This window comes from Lynx canadensis, chromosome B1 (assembly GCF_007474595.2).
Source record: "Lynx canadensis isolate LIC74 chromosome B1, mLynCan4.pri.v2, whole genome shotgun sequence".
NCBI lineage: Eukaryota > Metazoa > Chordata > Mammalia > Carnivora > Felidae > Lynx > Lynx canadensis.
In genome coordinates, this window is record NC_044306.2 from 161,511,667 (window position 1) to 161,535,692 (window position 24,026).

The 24,026-nt window shown below is 36.1% G+C and overlaps 2 protein-coding genes across 2 annotated transcripts in view; both read left to right on the forward strand.

Moving 5' to 3' along the window:
- Positions 1-14,749, forward strand: part of NMU (neuromedin U) — a 38,920-nt gene extending 24,171 nt beyond the window's left edge. Inside the window, exons 4-10 of the mRNA XM_030313850.1 lie at positions 674-733; positions 2,206-2,235; positions 2,323-2,373; positions 3,945-4,019; positions 8,560-8,613; positions 10,137-10,176; positions 14,630-14,749. Coding sequence (XP_030169710.1) covers positions 674-733; positions 2,206-2,235; positions 2,323-2,373; positions 3,945-4,019; positions 8,560-8,613; positions 10,137-10,172 — 306 coding nt within the window. The 3' untranslated portion in view covers positions 10,173-10,176; positions 14,630-14,749. The remainder of the gene's footprint in view (positions 1-673; positions 734-2,205; positions 2,236-2,322; positions 2,374-3,944; positions 4,020-8,559; positions 8,614-10,136; positions 10,177-14,629) is intronic.
- A 2,065-nt stretch (positions 14,750-16,814) lies between these two features.
- PDCL2 (phosducin like 2) overlaps positions 16,815-24,026 on the forward strand; it is a 36,754-nt gene continuing 29,542 nt past the window's right edge. The window contains exon 1 of the mRNA XM_032592980.1: positions 16,815-16,926. Within this exon, the coding sequence (XP_032448871.1) occupies positions 16,921-16,926 (6 nt within the window). The 5' untranslated portion in view covers positions 16,815-16,920. The remainder of the gene's footprint in view (positions 16,927-24,026) is intronic.

Genomic DNA, 24,026 nt, shown 5'->3' on the forward strand with positions numbered 1-24,026 from the left:
CTGTGCAAAGCAGGTTTCGCCCCTGCTTGTCCATTTGTGTTAGTCCTCACCACACCCAGCCGGCTCCTAACCACAGGGAGCCCTGCCCTACTTCTGTGCTCAGATGCTTTGAAAAACCTGATCCTGGGGTGTGCAGTCAGCAGCCTGGAAGGGTGGTAACTCCGATGAGGTGCACCATGTGCGGCTTCTTTCCCTCCAACTCCCATTGTTTGCAAGCACTTGCAGGATTTTCAAATTAGCCACTAATGAGTAATATTCAGTGAAGCTCACAGCTTTGGCATGTAGATTCAAACTTTGCTACAAGCTGGGAGGAATAATCCCTCTTTTGGCACTGTTCTAGTTTCTCTCAGTCATACAATTTCACGGACTCTTAGAAAGTATGAGAGAACTATGTATCTGGACCACCGTGGAAGCCTTAATCAGTGCATATATACAGTACATAACATTCCCCCCCACCCCCACCCCTGGTTGGAAGGAAGGTTTTACTTTTAGGAGCCAAGTTTTTGTCATGAAAGAAACCAAGGGATTTCTACAGAGTTTTGATGGGACACGAGAAGGAATCTATTCTGGGTGCTTGGAATATCCTTGTACTCCTAACATTCGACAGTTACATATTCTATGCAAATATTGTTAAAGCACAAGGTTGGCCTATATATCTTCTCATTTTCATTAGGCATCCAATGCACTGGAGGAGCTTTGCATCACAATTAGGAGGACTCTACCAAAGCCCCAGGTAAGGTTGGAATAGTGTTTTAATTGTAGGCAAAAAAAAAAAAAAAAAAGAATTGCTCAGTGATACCTTGGTATTCCTTCTGGAAGAAAATATACCCGATTTAGGAAGCATTTCATGAAGAGCCAAGAAGATCATGAGTTGGTTTTGGATAAGAAACAAAAACTTAAGTTTCTCAAGTGTCTGAGAATTTAGTGTTCACATTAATGGGGTTTACAATCATCTAATTGGAAAATCATATAGCCCTCTCATAAGATGTGTTCTAGTTCTCATGAAAGAAATTTGGGGTCATTTTGACTCCTTTTCTCATACTAGAATTGGAGAACAGATGTATATCAGCTTGGAGTTCAGGGCATTGTACTTTGCTAGAGAGAAGGACATTAAGAATTTATATATATAGACAGTATCAGTTTGAAAATTATATTCTTACTGTGATGTCTTGGTTTCTTATTGAAATTATTTGATTCATCTAGAAGAACTTTTTGGTCTGAAACGAGGAGAGCTGGGAACTTGAAAAATAGCTTAAGTATACCATACTTCAGATTATATTCTGTATATTATAGATGAATTTATTTTAAAACTACTTTATAAGGATAAGAGAGGCAGGTCTAGAATTACATTTTTCATTAGCAATCCTAATTTAACTATGATCATTGGTACATTCTCACTTATATACCTTTCACATACAATAATTCAAAGAAACCTTGATATTTTGAAAGCATAAATGTTTCCTGTATATATATATATACACACATATATATATATGTGTGTATATATATATATATATTTTTTTTTGGTGTCTTTAGTGGTGTTATTTTCCAAAACATTTCATTGACTTTTCTTCCTGATTAGGATAAAAGAAGTGACAATTGTGTTTATCCATGAATTTCTTTTCGTATTAAAAGCAAATGAGAACAAAAAGGAACAACAAAAAGGAATATGACTCATTCTTAAAAAAATAGATTTTCGGAGGGAGAGAGGACTATAGAAAAGTTTATGGAAAAAAAAACAAAAATAACTCATAATCTTATTACTACAAGTATTGTATTTTGATATGACTCCTTAGAGTCTTTTTCTCTGAGTACTCTATCATGTGATTGATCATACCATAATTTTCTGTATCACCATTGTTGAACTATTAGGATGTTTCTGGTTTTTTACTCTTATGAATAATGCTATAGTAGAGAACTTTGTTCACACCTTTATTTGTAAACAATATCTAATTAATTTCCCATTTATTTTTAGAGCAATATATATGTTTAACCAATTTCAGTATTATAGTTTATATATAGCATGTCACATATTTTTAAAAATTATGTGATGTAATTTTATAATGTTACAAATTTTATACTACATATATTATAGTATACTGTAATATACTATAGTGTAGTGTAATATAATAATATAGTATTTTATGTATAATTTTATAATATGTTACATATAATAGAATATTTATTTCTCTCTTTTCTCAACAGGAAACAGATGAAAAAGATAATACCAAAAGGGTAAGGTGATTTCCATAAATATATACACCAAAAAATAAAAGAAACCAGTAACCGTCTATAGTAAATCTCACTACTTTTTTTTAACAGTTCTTATTTCATTATTCGAAGACACGGAAGTTGGGCAATTCAAATGTTGTGGTAAGTTGTAGAATTACTTCATATTAGTAATCATTAGTATTTTTTAATCTGTTTTTACAGTTTATCTAATAAGCTAGATCAAAATTCATGTTTTTTACTTTAGAAGTTTATATGTGGATAAACAAATGGAAATTAATATTTATTACACATTAATTTATTTTATATCTTAACTACATGTGTTTTAAATTTATTTATTCATTCATTCAATAATTATTTACTGAGTATCTATTATGTGCCAAGCACAACTCTAGGTACTAGAAATATAGCAGTGAATAAAATAGAAAATTAAAAAAGAATCCCATCCTGTCATGAAATCTACATTCTAGAGGCAAAAAAAAAAAAAAGTGCAAATGATCAAGTAAAACATATTGCTTTAGATATCAATTAGTGCAAGGATAAAACAGATTTATTCAAAGTCATTTTAAGAATTATTTTAAAAGATGATTGCTGAAAATGTCATTAAATATAACTAGAAATATCCACTTCTATTCCTCAGGTCTCCTTATTTGTAACTAGGCTTTTAATGTGAGAATTTACTAAGATTAGCTGGATACCAGTAACATGAATTCAGTTTACTTCTAAATTGTGCAGTTTTAGTAGTAGCTTTTCTTTTTATATGAATGGATTTTAAAAATGCTATTCTGGTGTTTTAATCTAGAGTGCTTAATAATAATTGACTATAGTATTCCTTCTGTGATTGTGACTCACTATCATGGACCAATTTAGGGAATGAGGAGCTGTGGAAAGATAACTGTAGTATAAACTCAGTTTTAAATATCATATGGAATATTCTTATGTATGAGGAGTTGAAAGTTAGGTTATACTGGCTTTAGGCCAAATACAGATTGAATTGATTAACAGATAACCATTATATAGGGTTTAAAGTAATCCATTTGAAAAATGTATTTAATATTTGTGACAAGGTTCAATTCAAGCCATGCCCTTAAAATGAAACTGTTTCAGGTAACTACATGTCTTGGATGTACTTTCATTTTCTTCCACTTGGCATCTTTACATTTTGAGAAAATGTATCTTGGTCACATTTTTCACTCTCGATGACACATTTGTCACCTTTTGTGTCCCCTGTTGTCTTGTTCCGTATGTTCACTTTTAAACAAAATATATATTTTGTAAAGGAGATGACCAGATGTGTGTACAGGAGAATCTTCCAGATATACATTTTCATAGTGGAAAACTGATTCTCACAGAGTAGGTTTCCTCTGTCCAAATCATTTTTGCGTGAAATCTGGAAGCAGGCAGACTCTGAGAATTGCAGGTTCTCAGGATGATCTCCTTGCTGGCAGCTGGTGATGGAGCTGACGCCCTAAGAACAGTGTTCTTCAACGTAGCATAGAGCTACCATATTTCATTCAGTGTCTTAGCTTACTCTCCAGGTTCTTTGAAGTGCTCTCCAAGGGCTGTATTACCTAACACCTTTCTCGTTCTTTTTTGGTCTGGAGCAAGTACAGTGGGTAAAAGCAAAACCAAAACCAAACAAGTAGGAAACCGTCTTTATGCTCAATGCCGAGAAGCTTTTGTGCTCATCATGTGTGTGTGTTCGTGTCTCTCAGTCGTCTGTCGTGCATCCGTTACTGCAGCTTGTTCCTCACCTGCATGAGAGAAGAACGAAGAGATTCAGACTGGACGTACGTAACACAGACCGCATGCTTAACTTGCCGCTCTTTGTGGGACCAGTAATTCCCAGTCGTGGTGGTTTGTAAGGTCCTCCTTTTCAGGCTAAGCCCAACATAAACACCCAGTTGGCCTGTGGAAGAGCGTCTGTTGGCAGAACCGTTTTCACTCAGGAAGAAGAGAACTGTTCCCCCTCCCCATGTTATGTCCCTTTGGGTTCAAGCTGGGGGCCAATGAGGAAAACTGGGGTTAGATTCCCTTCCAGGGCTGTGACCCTCCCAGGGAGGAGACCTATTCTTGGTTGAAGGGAGGACACAGCAGTGTGCCTAGTCTCTAGGTAGGAAATAGGAGAAAAGATGAAGGACAATTCATTGCCCTCCATGTGCGGTTGGCAACTGGCTAGGACAGTAAGCTTTCTATCCAAGTCTTAAAATGTTAGGAAGAGTAAGGCTCGTGAAGTAAATATATCAGAAATTAAATGCAGGCACTTTGGTTTTTCAAATTAAAAATATGGCCCAAATCCAGTATCTATGTTTAAGATGAATACAACTGACTTTTAACACATTTTTAACTAGAAATTGTGGCATTTTTATTGTCATTGAAAAGGAATCCTAACTCTCTTGATGATAAAAGTTTCTAGGTATTATTTTAAGTGATGCCTTACTTTGTTGTGATGCATTACAGTTTTAAGTCTTATATTACCTCAGTTTATTCTTTTCGCAACTCTGTTAATACACAACTCTTGTCCCCAGTTTACTAAAGGGGAAACAACTCAGAATAAAGATCTTTCCCAAGACAATGCTAGTAAGTGAGTTTAGAGATTACAGCAGAGCTTTCTGTCTCCTGGTCTAGGCAAATATTTTTTTTCATTATGCTGTTCTTTTTATTGTCTAATCTTGGATACTTCTGTTTTTTTTTTTTTTTTTTTTTTAAGATTTTATTTTAGGGGCACCTGGGTGGCTCAGTTGGTTAAATGTCTGACTTCAGCTTAGGCCATGATCTTGTGATTTGTGAATTTGAGACCCGCGTCTGGCTCTTACTGTCAGCGCTGAGCCTGCTTTGGATCCTCTGTCTCCCTCTCTCTTTGTTCCTCCCTCTCTCTCTCTCTGTGTCTCTCAAAAATAAATAAACATTAAAAAAATTATTAGAAAAATAAAAGACCTTATTTTTAAGTAATGTCTACACCCAACATGGAACTCAAACTTGCAACCCCACAATCAACAATCAAAATGCTCTTTTGACAGGGCCAGCCAGGCACCCCAGATACATCTATTATTTTATTGTTAGGTTTTCCCTTAATTTAAGTATCATGTTAATTTTATTCTTAAATTTTTTTTTTCAATGTTTATTTATTTTTGGGACAGAGAGAGACAGAGCATGAACGGGGGAGGGGCAGAGTGAGAGGGAGACACAGAATCGGAAACAGGCTCCAGGCTCCGAGCCATCAGCCCGGAGCCTGACGCGGGGCTCGAACTCACGGACCGCGAGATCGTGACCTGGCTAAAGTCGGACGCTTAACCGACTGCGCCACCCAGGCGCCCCACATGTTAATTTTATTCTTAAAATCCTACCAAAAGTCTTCAAATACTTTTAAAAATGCATATGGTTTAGGCAAAGAAATTCCTCAAAATTTATTATTATGGTCACTACTTCCCTCCTAAATTTTCACATTCTTAAACTAAGCTTCCATCAAGGAAGACAATGTCTGTTGCCAATTTGAATAAGAAATGTCAGAGGAACTCCAGCCTCTTAAAATTTTGGGATTTCCAGTATGAAAAAAAAATCTGTTGTCAACAAACTTTCTAGAAATAATACACGCTTTTTTGAATTAACTTTTACTTTCTGAAGACTTTGCTTGACTTATGAATAGTGTAAGATTCCAATTTAAAGATCCAGTTTCTTAAAATACACCAGCAAATTATTAGTTTACTATATTGCTTCAGTGTCATTGTTTACCAAAGCTAAACACTCAGTACTGTGGCCAATTAGGTACTTTGTCTGAATGTTCCACGTTGAGTGAGACTCTATTTCCAGAAAACTAGCTGCATAAGTGACCTCTTAACTTAGCAGAATATCCTGTTGGACAAATCACCCCTGAAAGTATTTTGCAACAAGCCAAGTTTCACAGGAACCGATGAAAGAAAAGAGTGTAAGACATGAATAGAAAAAAAAATTACAGTAGGGTGTCAGCTTTCTGGGCCTATATCACCTAATTTTAAAACAGATTTTTGGTAGTGAAATGTTTTGTGTTCTTAAAGAAAATGAGTTTTCAGATCTTAGTGTATTCAAACACTTTTTTTTTTTTCTTTTTTTTTTCTTTTTTCAACGTTTATTTATTTTTGGGACAGAGAGAGACAGAGCATGAATGGGGGAGGGGCAGAGAGAGAGGGAGACACAGAATCAGAAACAGGCTCCAGGCTCCGAGCCATCAGCCCAGAGCCTGACGCGGGGCTCGAACTCACGGACCGCGAGATCGTGACCTGGCTGAAGTCGGACGCTTAACCGACTGCGCCACCCAGGCGCCCCCAAACACTTTTCTTAAATGTTCTTTGCTAGACATCCTCACTTCCAAACCTACATCTTTTTTATCCCTACTTCCCAAATTCTTTTATATGCAGTTCTATCTCTAAATAATAAGACTAAAAAGACCTGTGTGTTTGGGCTTGAAGATTTTAAATTTTGCCACTATTTAAGTTACATTTTTCCCTGCCTTTTTTTTTCTTATATAATATATATATATATATTTCTAATATGTAGAATATAGAAATATATATATAGATATGTATATCTATATAGAATCTTGTATGGAATATAATATGTCTTATATAGAATATATAAATATATATATTTTTAATATATATAACTTTTCTTATATAAACATATAAATATATAGTTTCTATCTGAACATTTAAAAAATAAAGTTTCTTCATTTAGTATTTCTGAGACAGAGAGAGAGAGAGAGAGAGATAGAGAATGCACAAGAGGAGTAGGGGCAGAGAGAGGGAGACACAGAATTGGCAAGCAGGCTCCAGGCTTTGAGCTGTAGCACAGAGCCTGATGGGGGCTCGAACTCACGAACTACAAGTCCATGACCTGAGCTAGAGTCGGTGGCTTAACCGACTGAGCCACCCAGGTGCCCCTCTATAAGTATATTTTAAATATTAAGTAATTTGGAGGGTTTATAGTCAGGATGAGAATTAGATACAAAATATTGAGAATTTAAGATATATTTGTTGTAAAGCAAGTATTTCAGAATTTATTTTTATTTTCTTTTAAGTTTATTGATTTATTTGAATAATCTCTACACCCAGCGTAGGGCTCGAACTCATGACCCCAAGATCAAGGGTCACATTCTCTTCTGACTGAGCCATCCAGGTACCCCAAATCAATAAGGGATTTCATAATATTAATAGATGTCAGGGCTGTTTCTTAGAATTTAAATATATGATTATACTTATATTACAGAATAATTTTAAAAGGTCTTGATGACAGATTTCATAGTGATTGCCATCCTGACACTTTTATAATAAGTTGTTGAAAATAGGAAGCTATAATAACCAATATTATGAAAACCATAAAATGTTAAATATTTTTGCCATTGTTTACAATGCAATTAAAAATTTTTTTTAATGTTTATTTATTTTTGAGACAGAGAGACAGAGCTTGAGCGGGGGAGGGGCAGAGAGAGAGGGAGACATAGAATCTGAAGCAGGCTCTAGGCTCTGAGCTGTCAGCACAGAGCCGGATACAGAGCTCGAACTTGTGAAACGGGAGATCATGACCGGAGCTGAAGTCGGCCGCCCCTAAAAATGAAGTGTTTTAAGAAAAGAAGTACTTCAAAATATACCCATTTTGAATAATTGGTTTGTTTCCATTTGGTATTTTTTTCATTATAATATCTGTGAATATGTTATATTGGGAAAATCTCTACTCAAGTCTCATTGAATAAATATAGTTTACCAAAGTTGTCCCTCAATTTTAATTTCAATTCCTTATAGAAATATAGTGTATTTTAGCTCTGACACAATTCCATTTTATATTTTCCCTGTTCAAGTGTTAGCACATACAGTATGTATTTTAAAGGAAATATTTCATTCAAACAAAATTAAATATAGTTAATTATCTATGAACTGTCATTTCTCATTCTACTTACCGATGAATATACATACAACTGATGAACTTCCTAGAAGCTGTTATGTTGATAAGGAAATTATTTTATTAGTTATTTAAAAAATTTTTTTAAAGTAAACTCTATTCCCAACATGGGGCTCAAACTCATGACCCTGAGATCAAGAGTAGCACGTTCTACCAATTGAGGTAGCCACCCCTAGGAAATTATTTTAAAATATAACATCCTGGCGATTTTGCTAGTTGAAAATTCTTCAGGTATACATACAAAGATTACTTATTGGTATGAATTATGTACTCAAGCCCTTGATTCCCTCTTTAATTATGATCGTTGAAAATACCTTTGAGCTTCACTATACTCTCAAGAAGAATTTTCACTTATTTTTACTGTTAGTTGATGTGTAATGTCCTCATTTTCTCTTCCAGGAAGAATTCCAAGGTCCTTTTGCAAGCCAAGTTCGGAGACAGTTTTTATTCAGGGTATGCAAATACTGTATTTAAAAAAAATCATTCAATATTAAAATTGAAAAATACCCTGTGCATTTATTTACACTAAGTTGAAGTTTGTTTATAGATATCTGACATCAGGTATTATAGTCTGAGGTTAACTTCTTCCACCACCATATTGTTTTAATGTTATGGTATCTCTGATCTCTTCTTTAATCCACTCCGCATGTTTGTAAATACCCCAAATTTCACCCATTAAACAGTTTAGTTCTATAAAATTTCGTGTGCAGAAAATGAGTATCTTAAAATTTTTTTTTTCAACGTTTTTATTTATTTTTGGGACAGAGAGAGACAGAGCATGAACGGGGGAGGGGCAGAGAGAGAGGGAGACACAGAATCGGAAACAGGCTCCAGGCTCCGAGCCATCAGCCCAGAGCCTGACGCGGGGCTCGAACTCACGGACCGCAAGATCCTGACCTGGCTGAAGTCGGACGCTTAACCGACTGCGCCACCCAGGCGCCCCAGAAAATGAGTATCTTAAAGATGCATTATTCCTTAAGTTCCAAAGAAATATTTACTAAATATTTGATTCAGGAGATACTGGAATAATTATGACTATTTTCATGTTTTTAAAAGTAAAACAATCAACTATACTAGAGGTTGTAAGTAGAAAAGCTTTGTAATTGCATTTAGTGTTTTGTATGTCCAAATTGTCTGTGAAATGTGAGTTTCTTTCTAAGTAGTTACACTTGCCAAAAAAAAGTTTGTATCCTTACTACATTACCAGAGATTTTTTTTTATTCATTTATTTAGCAACTATTTTTTGAATTTCTACTGGGTGCTGGGCAATGTTCCAAAGGTTAGAAGTATGCAGATAGATAGGATTCCATTCTTATACTCTAAGAGTTTACAGCTTAATACAGGAAACTGATAAATAAACAAATACAAATTACTATGCTAATGCACCTTCAATTCAGGGGCTGTGGGTTCTTTTTCTTTTCTTTCATATCCTTTTCTTTTCTTTTCTTTTTTAATCAATTAATTTGTTTTGAGAGAGAGAGAGACAGAGCCAGAGACAGAGAAAGGGAGAGACAATCCCAAGAAGGCTCTGTGCTGTCAGTGTAGAGACCGGCTCAGGGTTCAAACTCACTAACCATGCCTTGAGATCATGACCTGAGCCAACATCAAGAGTTGGATGCTTAACCTACTGAGCCCACAGGTGCCCACAGGGCTGTGGTTTCTGAAAGAAATGCACTTAACCCAGGTCAGAGAGTGGAGGAGGTACAGAGAAGGTTTTAAGAGCTGAATTTGAAGAATCAACATGAATTAACTAGTGAAATAATTAACTAAGGAATTTCAACTTTATTATTAAGTTATATGGTGAGATTTCCATTTTGGAAACTAACTCTAACAATGAAGTGGAGAACGGATGGAAAGATGAGCAAACTAGATAAAAGAAGAAATAATAATACCCGTCGAAATCATTAGGTTGCTTTGTATGAAAATTAACTTCATTCCTTAGTTTACTGATTTATTTCTAATTTATTATTTTCTAGCCACGCAATGGAAGAAGGTCAGAAGGTTACATTTAAAATGGTATGTGCTTCACAATTCAACCCAGTTTGAAAATTTCTGTCATTTCAGATATTCACAAATTAAGCTTTGCTCAGTATATTTCTATTACTTGATTGTGTGTGCACATTAACATTAATAATATTAATATTAATAATGCACATACCATTATAAGGGCCGTGGGGGCTTTATATGATGGAAAATGTCCGTATTTGAGGGACAGATATGCTGCCATGTGTTCCTCAAACTGATGTGGGGAACAAAGGCAAAAGAAAAAGTTAAATTTCCTTACAACTTACAGCCCACTGACAAGTCCTTGAGACAGGCAGAGTGACCTTCTTCTAGGAACTCAACTGCCTCAATGTCAATACTTTGCTAAAGGCAAAAGAGAATCTTAGCTTAACATTAACCTCACTTCCAGGATCCTGTAAGTCTCCTTTAACATAAAAAAATTCCTTTAGAAATTTTCTTCATCTCTACCCCCTCCAGACATATGTTAGCGACCATACTCCAAGCATATGGCCCCCTGATATACATCTGAAGGGTCTCATGATTAAGGTTTTACTAGACAGTAATAAATGACCTCTTCCTAACAACAGCTAGCCCCTCAAGGTCCTGGAAATCTTGCTTCCAAATTCCTTAGAGACTTACGCTACCCGTAGCCCCCTCCCAATTTGAAAGTATATAATCAGCCACTCCTCACGTCTGCAATGCAGCCTTTTCTGCTCACGGGTCCTGTCGGTGTTTGAATGAAACCCCCTTTTTTGCACAAAAGATGCCTCAAGAATTTTTTCCTGACCATTCCCCCCTGAACCCCAACATTTTCATATGAAGACTATACCACAATAGTCCTCACTGTTTCAGAGACATTGACCTTATCATCATTTATTGGGTAAGTAATATGTCAGCAGTTGTCTCTTATTGTGATGATCAGTGTCCACCATAATGGGCCAGAACTTACAGACTGAATGCATTTCTGTCTTCCAAGTGACCTGTATTCAAAGATTCTTTATAAAAGCTGTAATTTACCATTTCTAGAGAACTAAGAAAATGTGGGAAGACATGAGAGCATGACTTCTACTTTGGGACTCAGTTTTCCACATCAATGTTGGAGATATAGTAGACATTTCATAGCTATTGGATAGCCCTACATATTTAATAAATTTGTTAATCCTAGTATCTTATTAGGCTGTGAATTTTGAAATTAAACCCAATGCAGGTTGATACATTTACACCATGCAAATAAAAGTATATTCTATTAACTTTATATAATCTTAAATGCAGATTTTGTGCTTAGCATGTTTTTGCAAATATATTTTTCATATCACCATCTCAACCCTTAAATACATAGTTAGCTTAAGAATATTAAATTTCTTGGGGCGCCTGGGTGGCGCAGTCGGTTAAGCGTCCGACTTCAGCCAGGTCACGATCTCGCGGTCCGTGAGTTCGAGCCCCGCGTCGGGCTCTGTGCTGACTGCTCAGAGCCTGGAGCCTGTTTCCGATTCTGTGTCTCCCTCTCCCTCTGCCCCTCCCCCGTTCATGCTCTGTCTCTCTCTGTCCCAAAAATAAATAAACGTTGAAAAAAAAAAATTAAAAAAAAAAAAAAGAATATTAAATTTCTTAATTCTTTCTCATGAAAACAAAAATCAAAATGTACTATTTCTAACTAATGAAGATAATACCAAAAAATTTACAGTATCTACAAAATAAAGAGATAATAAAAACACTGCACATTAAAACTTATGGGGCTCTGCCAAAGCCATATTCAGTAGAAAATACAAGGCTTTAAATACTGTCAAGCGAGAAAGAATGAGTGAATTAAGGATTTACTTTAAAAAGTTAAAAAAGAACAACAAGGTGAACCTCAGGAGAGCAAAAGAAAGAAAATTATAAAATGAAAAATGAAATTAATAAATTATAAAATAGTAAAACAGAATAATTGGTAAAGCAAAATCTGATTATTTGCAAAAAATAAAATAAAATAAACTAGCCTAACTGGCCCACCCTAATCAAGAAAAAAAAGGAGAAACCATAAACATGCAAAAATACAAATGAAAGTAAGGAAATTAAAACAGATATAGAAGAAATGGAAACCATAAGAGAGTACTTTGTAAATCTTGTGCCTACCCATTTGAAAACCTGAATAAAATGGAGGATTGTCTGGTAAGGTAGATACTACCAAAATTGTCTTCAGAAGAAAGAAAAAAAATCTGAACAGACTAATGGCCATTGGAAAAAATTGAAAACATTATCTAGAAACTCCCTGCTCAAAAGTACTAGACCAACAGATTTTGAACTTTTACAGCTCAGCGATGGAAGAAAATCTCAAAATATTTTTTATGAAGCCAGCAAATACTAATGCCAAAACCTTATAAAAGTAGTATATAAAAAGAAACTATAGGTCAATCCTATTTATAAATATCAATGCAAAAATGTTAAAGAAATACTAGTAAATTGTATTCAGCCGTATATTTTAAAAATTATATAACTCCAAAAAAGTGAAGTTTGTTCCAACAACTCAGGATGGTTCAACATCAGGAATTCTTTTACAATATGTTCACCATTAGAAGAAAAATTATTTAATCATCTCAAAATTCCACATCAATTTCTGATGTTTTATTTTATTTTTGTCCATTTTTTTTTTAATTTTAGAGAGATGGAGAGAGAGAGCTCGTGCACAAGCTGGGAGAGGACAGAGAGAGAGAGAGAGAGAGAGAGAGAGAGAATCTTAAGCAGGCCTCACGCTTAGCATGGAGCCCAATCCCACAACCCTGGGATCATAACCTGAGCCAAAATCAAGAGTCAGACACTCAACCAACTGAGCCATTCAGGCGTTCCCAATTTCTTTTTTTTTTTTAATTTTTTTTTTCAACGTTTATTTATTTTTGGGACAGAGAGAGACAGAGCATGAACGGGGGAGGGGCAGAGAGAGAGGGAGACACAGAATCGGAAACAGGCTCCAGGCTCTGAGCCATCAGCCCAGAGCCTGACGCGGGGCTGGAACTCCCGGACCGCGAGATCGTGACCTGGCTGAAGTCGGACGCTTAACCGACTGCGCCACCCAGGCGCCCCCCCAATTTCTGATGTTTTAAAAGAACATCTTCTAGAAAGAGATGAATCTTTATTAACATTATTTATATAATGGTCTCAAAGTCAGTAGCAGTCTTGATAGTAAAACACTTTGAAGAATTTCTATTGAAATGTCAGGAACAAAACAGGGATGCTCTGTTACCTCTTATTTAATGTAGTTCTTATGCATTAGCCAATTCAGTACATAAGAAAGAAATAAAAGAGACAAATATTGAAAAAGTGAAGAAAATTTTAATGTGCTCATGGGGCAAAATTAGGAACTTAAATTTTTGGACTATATTTGGCATTAATTCCTATTTTAGCAAAGGCCTGTTATATTCACATCAGAAATATGAGCAAATATATTCTTTAAAAAAATTTTTTTTTAAGATTTATTTATTTTTGAGAGACAGAGAGTATTTGTGTGTGAGCAGGGGAGGGGCAGAGAGAGAAAGGAAGACACAAATCCGAAGCAGGCTCCAGGCTCTGAGCTGTCAGCACAGAGCCTGACATGGGGCTCGAACTCAGAACTATAAGATCATGACCTGAGCTGAAGTCAGATGCTTAACTGACTGAGCCACCCAGGTGCCCCTGAGCAAATAAATTCTTAATTTTTTATTTTTTTAAGGAGCTAAGACCAAAGGGTCAATGGAAAAGAAGCTATGCTTTATAATATTACAAAGATAGAGATATTTACAAAATGTGGACAAAAAATAGTTTAATACTAATTGAAAAAAATGTCTGTGATTGTTAACACCAAACCAAGTGGTAGAGTCTTCACAAATGTGAAATGGAAATTAATCCATGATTTGGTTAATTTAGTTAAAAATTCTCTCTGAATTTGACAAAAATTGCTTTATTTGGGTTGTTTTCAAGATTAGGGTTTACACAGACTAACTTAAGATTTCGTTGTATTTTGTCATAAACAGCTCAATAGTCATTTTTTGGGGTTTTTTTTCATCTGATTATCTGAGATCTTTCTCTGTCTTGATGACTTCTATTTACTTAGAAACTGGTTAGACATTTTAAAAAATGGTTAGACATAAAATGGGATTTGATTTAATTGCACATACAAAAGGAAATAAATAAATGAGGAATAACTGTGCAAATTTTAAAATATTTTATTCTTAGATCTTACTGGCATCAATGAGCTTTAGGAAACTACTTTTATATAGTTAAATACTGTATAAAGTTTTGGGAAATACAGACACATAGAACGAGTGTTCTATCAGAGAGAGATTAATAACTAAAACTATACAGACTGAAGAATAGCTGAGAAATGGCCCTGATGTCAATTTTATCATACATGAAGAAATATTTATAGAAATGTCTGTATGCTAACATTGCCTGCCCTCCTTCACAGACTCATTTATACTTGACTCTAAACTTAATTTTTGTTTTTATACAGGACCAACAATTTTCCACAGAAGCAGCAAAATGTTGACATTTTGTTTTCTTCTCAAAAACAATCCTTGCTAAACTTACTGTATTTGACAATCCCTGTGTTGTAAACATTCTCAATAAAAGTTGGTTGAGATTATAAAATGTTTAATTTGTCAAAAATTTTAAAAACATCTTAAAATATTTTTTTCTTAGATAATAAAGCTGTACATAATGATGTTCCTTAGATCCCTGCAGCTTTTGACAGTACAGTTGACCCTTGAACAACATGGGTTTGAATTGCAAGGTCCACTTATACAAGGACTTTTTCAAAAAATACAGTACAGTAATGTAAATGTATTTTCTCTTATTATTTTGTTAATAACACTTTCTTTTCTGTAGTTCACTTTATTGTAAGAACACAGCATATATTACATATAACATATAAAATATGTGTTAATCAATTATGTTATTGGTAAGGCATCTGGTCAACAGTAGGCTATTAGTAGTTAAGTTTGGGGAGGGTCAAAAGTTGTGCTAGGATTTTGATGCATGGGAGGACCCTCCAAACCCCTGTGTTATTCAGAGTCAACTGTACTGATACACATGCTCTTTTGTTATTTTTATTAAAGGCACTCAGAAGAGAGCTGACTTTTAATGAGCTGTTTTAGTTTATCCTATTTGGATTTCATCAGTGACAAAGTCACCAACTCTTATAATACCATAGTGTCCAGTAACTTACTCTCTTAGAATGTGAATACCAACTAAAACTACACTAGTTGAAGTTGGCCATGATCCATCAAATAGTCCAATAAGCAAGTTCTGATTTATCTGCTGTAAAATAAATATCTGGTTACTACAAACATATCAGGGGGTTAGCTTTTTCTACCAACGAGTAGTGTTCAACTTATCTCAAAATAAGTCATTTCACTCTGCAACATCTGAAAGGCAACCAGTGTCATCCATTACCAGAAAGAAAACAGTGTCACCAGTAGAGGATCATGAACACACTTGGAAAACATTTTACATCAAATTAGTGCTTATTGGACACAGAATTAACCTCAGATGGATGTTGAGATTATTTCCATTCAGGTTCCCCTGGGTTTTTCCCTTCTCACTTCCCTCTTGGATAACCTCCTCCACCACAAAGCAGGCTGGCTGGTTAGAGGAGGGTGACTCTAGAATAGGGAGGATTAGTAACTCAACTAGCTAGGGTTTTGGATGGTCAAAATAAAACCAGTTGAATATTAATTTAAGCAGCGGTTCCTCAGGCCTCTCAGAAATACAGAGAGACTTAGGTTATTTACATTTTAGGGTTCCCAGGATATAAAGAAAAAGGAAGAAGAAGAAAAAATACCAAAACATGGTTACAAAAATTGTGGGATGTTCTACAATATTTTATATTTAACAAATTAATATTTTATATACAAACACAACAAAACATATAGGCTACCAGGAGTATAGGATTTTCATTAAATATTAACTGGGCACTACAGGTGGAGCGGTCTAATAGTGAACCCGAGTTTAAAATTGTGTCACTAAAAGCATTTTTTTCTTCTTTTCCAAATCCTATCAGTATATCTCTGTGACCATGTATATAACCTTATTTGGTGATAATATCAAATGTTTTCCTTACGTTCCTGGCAGCTACCAGTAAACATCCTTTCCTTAACCTAACCACCAAGGAATCCACCTGTCTAGGCTTTCTACGTAAAGTCAGAACTCCTGTCTTCTAAGGCAGTGGGTTTTTAGATAGGGGTGGAGAACCATTTGAGAATCTGATGAAAGCTCTGGTCCTAAACGCCCAAGACCCCCAACACAAACCTACGCATACAACGAAATGATGCACAATTGGGGTCTGTGAGCTAGTGGTCCCCTAAAATCCATCCAAATATAGTCTATGGGCTCCTCTGAAGGGTTCTCTCTCCAGGATTTGGTTCTTTCTTCATGAAGACAGGACTCAGGAGTTGAAGGGTGCCAGAGGCTCTGAGACAACGTGCCGATTTGGTGGTGGTGGAAGGAGGGATGGGAGGAATATGAGCACCAGTACTAACAGGTAAGGCACCACTCAGTACACAGGCCCCAGGCAGGACCTGGTGCATTCTCACAGCCAGCCCCTAGGCCACGCCTCCACGTTGCCCGGCAACAGAGCCGCGCTGGGTGCACCAGCGAAGGAGGCCCTTGTTCTCCCCTCCCCCTCCTGCCCCCTCTTCCGGGCGGTGGAAACGGCGAGGCCTTCGGCGGGCTCGCCTCCAACCTGAAAGAGACTTGGGGTGTCAGGAAGACACCGCCGCCACGTGACGAGCGAAGGGGAACACCATGCAGGTGGGCACGCACAGGGGTCCCCAGCTAAACCTAGAGTGAGCACCAACGGGGAGGGAGGCCCACAGCGGGTGGGTTCTAACGTTTGTTCCGGTAAGGGCTACGTTTTGTGTGCCTCTCTGTCAAGATTTGACCCCCAGGATAATACCATTTCTCAACGCTCAAGACTTTTGTCTCTGGAAGAAGTTTTTAGAGTTGTTTGGGATTGAATTTTACGCCTGCATCCCGGAAATCTTAACTGCTGCACTATTTCTCACTTGAGAAATAGACCAGCAACTGTAGCCCAAGTGTAATTCAGTTTAAGTATTTGGCTCCGCTACCTTAAAAAAAGATCAGAACGAAAACCCAGGAGTTGCATCTGTCTCAAGAAAGACCAGCTGTCCCTGGAGTTTCTCCTACCGGATTGCAAAAAAGCTCTGTTAGGCTTCCATTTAGTCCTTAGAAGGCTGCTCCTCTAACGCTTCCTTATTCAACCGAAGGCTGTGCCTTTGTTTCTTCTTTTATCAGAGTAAAATTCTCACTTTCTGACTTTCAGAAACAGCTTCTTCCCACCTGCTCCCCCAAATTAAAACCACTGTAATTTCTCTTGTTTTGCATATTTTATTTTTACTTGCATATACTGTGTAAGTTATCAGAATATTTTGAACATAAATTACACATAATTTTTAATGAATAGTCCTTTTGTGTTAATAATAGATTCCTAGCAAATACATTTTATCCAGTCTGTAAAAACGTTGTGAATCTGTCTGGATTTATACCTGCTCTTCAAGAAATAAGCCAAAATATAATTGAGTGAAATTAACAGCACGTTAACCTTTGTTCATTTATTCATCAATTTACTCGACATCCAGTTATTCAGTGTTTATGTTTAGTTCTGGACTTACTCTAAAAGAGCTTAGTATGGGGGAATAAGAGGGAGACAGATGTAACCATTTGTGGTATGATAAATGCCACAGTAGTTTTAACACAGAGATTGTGGTACCTATTTCTACTAGAAGAAATTTCATAGATAATTTCTAAAACTGAAGAGAAGAATAAATTAAAGAGGATTTACTGTTAAATCCCATTGTGATGAACTCCTAGATCAGTTAAGGAAGAGCAGAAAGGTATACATAAAACCGTAAGAATGTGGTATCATGAATATCGAAAAAGGCCATTTTAACAAGAAAGGTATGAGACAGTCTCTCCAATTCTGCTTAAGAGATCAAATACAATGAATATTCATTGAAATGAACAAGATGGTGCTTGTAGGTGACATTATCTAGAGCACTTTTGGTAGTATTAGAAGCAAAAGCTAACTTTGGAGTGGGTTGAAGAGTAAATGGGAAGTGGGAGTGGTTATAGTTTATATAGACAATTGTTTCAAGAAGTTTATGAAGGAGAAAAGAGAAGATGGTAGGGGATGTCAAGTACAGAGGGAGTTTTTTTATAAGGTATTGCTGGAATTTTTGGTAATAGTGAGCTAGATTATTTGGACCAACTCTCCCTCTGCGTACAAGTAAAAATACTGACTAACACGTAAAACATATTTCCTTAAAAGCATCAAGGAGTAAGAAACTACGATAGTAGGATATGATGCTAAGAAACTATGAGACCAAAGTTGAAGGGAAACTGGAAAACCAGGTAAATGGATTTCCAGAACTCCAAAACCTCTTTTACCCTGAAGGCATTAGCAGTTTGTGTTTTGGTCCCGGGTGTAATCCACAGAGAAGGAACCAAAGGGGTATTGTCCACTAAAGTATGGAAGACTAATAGTATGAACAAGAGATAAACTCATGTTCAGGAGAATTCAGGGAAAGTTGTCTTGATGCTTAGTGAAACAGGGGAGAAAAAGAAAGGGAATAATACCTGTTCCCAAGAAGTTGTGGCCCAATACAGAAATCACATGGATTACAACCTAAATTATATTGTCTGGGTGGTCCAGCAAACCTCAAATTATGAATTTGATATATATTAGTCATATACGTATATACATACACACGTAAAAATACCTTAGTGTCTATAAATGACTAGAAGAAATAAAAACTCCTTTGTAGAGGAATATATCTTTATCTTAGACCTCGAACAATTCCCTCAGGTAAGTTCTCAAGGACAGCAAACCGAAATCAGTCAAAAGTAACCAAGCACACAAGGAAACAGGGCACCATGAACATGAACCAACAAAAACAGACCTGTAGAGACTTTTGTTATCAGAATGATCAGAAACGGGTTCCAAAACAATTATGATTATTAGTTTAAAAAAATAAAAGACTAGATTGAAATTATCTGCAGGACATAGTGAGCTTAAAATTTGATTAAGACATTTCTATACACTATAATGAATAATCCAAAAGAAAATTAAGAAAGCAATGGCCTGGATATTTGCATCGAAAAGAGTAAAATACTTAGGAATACATGTGACCAAGGAGGCAAAAGACTTGTACACTGAAAACTACAAAACATTGCTTAAATTAAAGAACACATAAGTAAAAAACATTCCATATTCTTGGATTGGAAGACTTAAATTGTTAATATGTCAATATTTCCCAAAACAATCTCCAGATTCAGTGTAATTCCTACCAAAATTCCAATGACATTTTTTGTAAAAACAGAAAAACACATCTTAAAATTCATATGAAATCGTAGGAGACCCAAAATAGCCCAAACAGTCTTTTAACAGATGAACAAAATTGGAGGACCCAATATCTGTTTTCAAAATATAGTAGCAGTATATGTGTATGTAAAGCAGCAGTAATCAAAACCATGTGGTATTGACAGACAGACAGACATATGAACCAATGGAATAGAATAGAGAGCCCAGAAAGAAACCCTCACATTTTGGTCAAACGATTTACAACAACAGTGCCAAAACCATTCAAGTGAAAGGCAAACTGGACATCCACATGCAAAAGAATGAAGTTGGGCTTTTAGCTCACATTATTAACAAAAATTAACTGAAAAAGGATCAAAGGACCCAGGGCCCAGGATAAGGGATTGCCAGGATCAGATCAACAGAAGCAGGATTCAGGGCTGAAGCAGCAAAGAGTTGAAGACATGGAAAGAATTTGGAGACATCCAGGTAGCAAGGAAGGGTTCTCCAAAGCCTGAAGACTAAAGCAACACACTGACCTTTGGTACAATGTAAGTTCAGGGTGAAACTTTCTCTATAAGCCTCTAAAGAGGCTTAAGAGGTTTAGTGACTAAGAAATAGTACTCCTGGTTGACAACAGAAGCAAACCCTTTTTGAAGGAAATTTTCAGTTTGACCCCAAAAGCACCCACATTTTAAAAGAAATATGATCTCAAAATAATCACATAAGAAGACTACTATGAATGTTAAACAAAGGCAAAAAAAAAAAAACAACAGATTTAGATTTTTAAGGACTGCATAGTTTGCAATTGCCAAAAACAAAATCCCTGTTACTGAAGTGCTCAAAGAAATAGAAAATGAGATTACAAAGATGAGTTTATATAGGAAACTATCAAGAATGAACAAACAGCCCAAGTGTCCATTAAGAAATGAATGAATAAAGAAGATGTGGTACACACACACACACACACACACACACACACACACACACACTGGAATATTATTCAGCCATAAAAAATGAAATATTGCCATTTGCAACAACATGGATGGATCAAGAGAGTATAATGCTAGGTGAAATAAGACAGAGAAAGGCAAATATCACATGATTTCACTAATATGTGGAACTTAGAGAAACAAATGAACAAAGAAAAAAAGAGATGAACCAAAAAACAAACTTTTATAGAGAACGAACTGGTGGTTACCAAAGGGAAGGTGGTAGGGGGTGAATGGGTGAAGTAGGTGATGGGGATTAGGAGGATACTTACCACAATGAGGACTGAGTAATATGTAGAACTGTTGAATTACTGTATTGTACACCTGAAATTAATATAACACTGTATGTTAACTATACTGGCACTAAATTTTTAAATAAATGAATAAATAAATACTTTGATGAAAATACCAAAAAAAATGACAGACAAAGGAATAGAAAGGAACTTCTAGAAATGGAGTAAAGCTGAAGTAAAAAGCTGAATGGACCTCTTAATTTCTTTGCTGAAAACTAAAATTGTTTCTAAATTTTGCTATTATGAATACTGCTGTGGTGAACATCAGAAGAGGAATTTAAAAAAACTGTGTTTTATATACAGAGAGAGCGTGTACAAATGGGGGAAACGGATAGTGGGAGAGAGAGAATCTTAAGCAGGCTCCATGCTCAGCGTAGAGCATGACATGGATCTTGATCCCATGACCTGAGCTTCAATCAAGAGTCAGAAGCTCAACCAAATGAGCCACCCAAGCACCCCTAGAACAGGGGTATTTGTTTACATTTTTGATTATTTTTTAATAAAGATTTCTAGAAGCTAAGAAAAAAATATAAAAGCCCTTGAATGGATAGGTATATTAGTTTTCTATTACGATGTAGCTAAATAGCCCTGAATTTAGCAGCTTAAAACAACAAATATTTATTATCTCATAGTTTCTGGGGGTCAGAAATTTGTGAGTGGCTTAGTCAGGTGGCTCTGGCTCAAAGAGTAAATGAGAGTACAATTCAGACATCAGCTAGGGCTGCAGTATCTGCTTCCAACATGACTCACTCACATGACTGTTGGCAGGAGGCCTTGGTTTCCCACCACTTGGACTTTTTTTTTTTAATTTTTTTTTAACGTTTATTTATTTTTGAGACAGACAGAGGCAGAGCATGAACGGGGGAGGGTCAGAGAAAGAGGGAGACACAGAATCTGAAACAGGCTCCAGGCTCTGAACTGTCAGCACAGAGCCCAACACGGGGCTCGAACTCACGGACCGCAAGATCATGACCTGAGCTGAAGTCGGACGCTTAACTGACTGAGTCACCCAGGCGCCCCGACTTGGACTTTTCAATACAGCTTTTTCATGGAATGAATTGTGTCTCTCCAAAATTCATATGTTGAGACCTAACCCCAAATGTGACTATATTTGGAAGTAGGATTCTTAAGGAGATAATTAAGGTTAAATGAAGTCATAAGGGTAGGGACTGGTGTCCTTCTGACAATCTGAAAGGACTGGTATCCTTATGAGTAAGGGACACCAGAGCATTCTCTCTCTCAGTCTCTCTCTCTCTCTCTCTTTCCCTCCCTCCTTCTCTGTGCACAGAGAAAAGTTCATGTGAGAACAGAGCAAGAAGGTGGCCACTTGAAAGCCAGGTTTCTCGCTAGAAATCAACCCTGCCTGGTACCTTGATCTGGGACTTGCATCTTCCAGAACTGTGAGAAAATAAATTTCTATTTAAGCTACCCAGCCTTATATTCTGTTATGGAAGCCCACACAGACTAACACAGGCTGCTTGAGTGTCCTCACAACATGGCAGTTTCTTTTCCCCAGAGCAAGAGATGAATGTTTAAAATGCTTTAAATGCTGGAGGGGGAAACTGTCAAACCAAAATTCTATATCCAGCTAACCTATCCATCCAAAAAACTGGGGGAAAATAGTCATTTTCAGAAATACGAAAACTGGGAGAATTAGTTGCCAGCAGACCTTAACTATAAGAAATGCTTAAGGGTGTTTATTCGGGCTGAAGGGAAATGACACCAGAGGGAAAACTGGATCTAAAGAAAGGAGTGAAGAGCACCATATATGGTAAATATGTGGATAAGTACTAATAACTAAATATCTTTTTTCTCTTAATTCCCTTAAAAAACATTATAATTCTTTAAGGCAGAAATTATAACCTTGTATTATGGGTTTTCAAATATATGTAGATGTTAATATATTTAACAGCAGTAAAGCAAAGGATGGGATAGTGGTAAACGTAACTAGGCAAGGTTCCCATATTTTTTTTATTAAAAAAATCTTTTTAACGTTTATTTATTTTTGAAAGAGGGAGAGACAGCATGAGAAGGGGAGGGACAGAGAGAGAGAGAGGGAGACACAGAACTGAAGCAGGCTTCAGCCTCTGAGCTGTCAGCACAGAGCCATCAGGCTCTAACTCATGAACCATGAGATCATGACCTGAGCTGAAGTTGGATGCGTAACCAACTGAGCCACCCAGGCACCCCCAAGGTTCCCATATTTTATGTGAAGTAGTACAATATTAAATCTAGGTAGACTGTAATAAGTTAAAGATACCCAATATAATTTCTAGAGAAATTATTAAAATCATAATGCAAAGGTGTATATCTAAAAAGCCAGTGGCAAACAATGATAGTCTAAAAACTACTGAATTAACCAAAAGAAGGCAAGAAAGAAGTAGAGGAACAAAAAAGTAAATGAGACTAAAACAGGAAAATAGTAGCTCTAAATCTAATATTAACAATTATATTAAATATTAATGGACTAAATACTTCAAATAAAAAGCAGAGATTGTCAGAATAGAAAAGCAACACACAACTGTATACTGCTGAGACACTTTATTATTTTATTTTATTATTTTTTAAGATTTAAATTCCTGCATAGTTAACATATAGTGTTATATTAGTTTCATGGGTACAATATGGTGATTCAGCAGTTCCATATATTACTCAGTGCTCATCAAGATGTGTACTCTTAATCCCCTTCACCTATTTCACCCATCCCCACCCCACTTCCCCCTGGTAATCATGTGATTGTTCTCTATAGTTAAGAGTAGGTTTTTTGATTGGTCTTTTTTTGTTTGTTTGTTTCTTTCTTTCTTTCTTAAATTTGACATAAAAATGAAAACATATGGTATTTGTCTTTCTCTAATGGACTTATTTCATTTTAGCCTTATACTCTCTATAGAGCCATCCGTGTTGTTGCAAATGGCAAGACTTCATTCTTTTTATGGATGAGTAATATTCCTTTGTGTGTGTGTACGTGTTTGTGTATCCCACTTCTTTATCCATTCAACTATTGACAGACACTTGGGGTGCTTCCATAGTTTGGCTATTGTAAATAACGTTGCAAGAAACATTGGAGTGCATATATCCCTTCAAATTAGTATTTTCATATTCTTTGTGTTAATACACAATAGTGTGATTACTAGGTCATAGGATAGTTCTTGAGGAACCTCCATACTGTCTTCCACAGTGGGGGCACCAATTTACATAACCACCAACAAAGTGCAAGCCTTCCCTTTTTTCCCCATCCTTGCCAACACT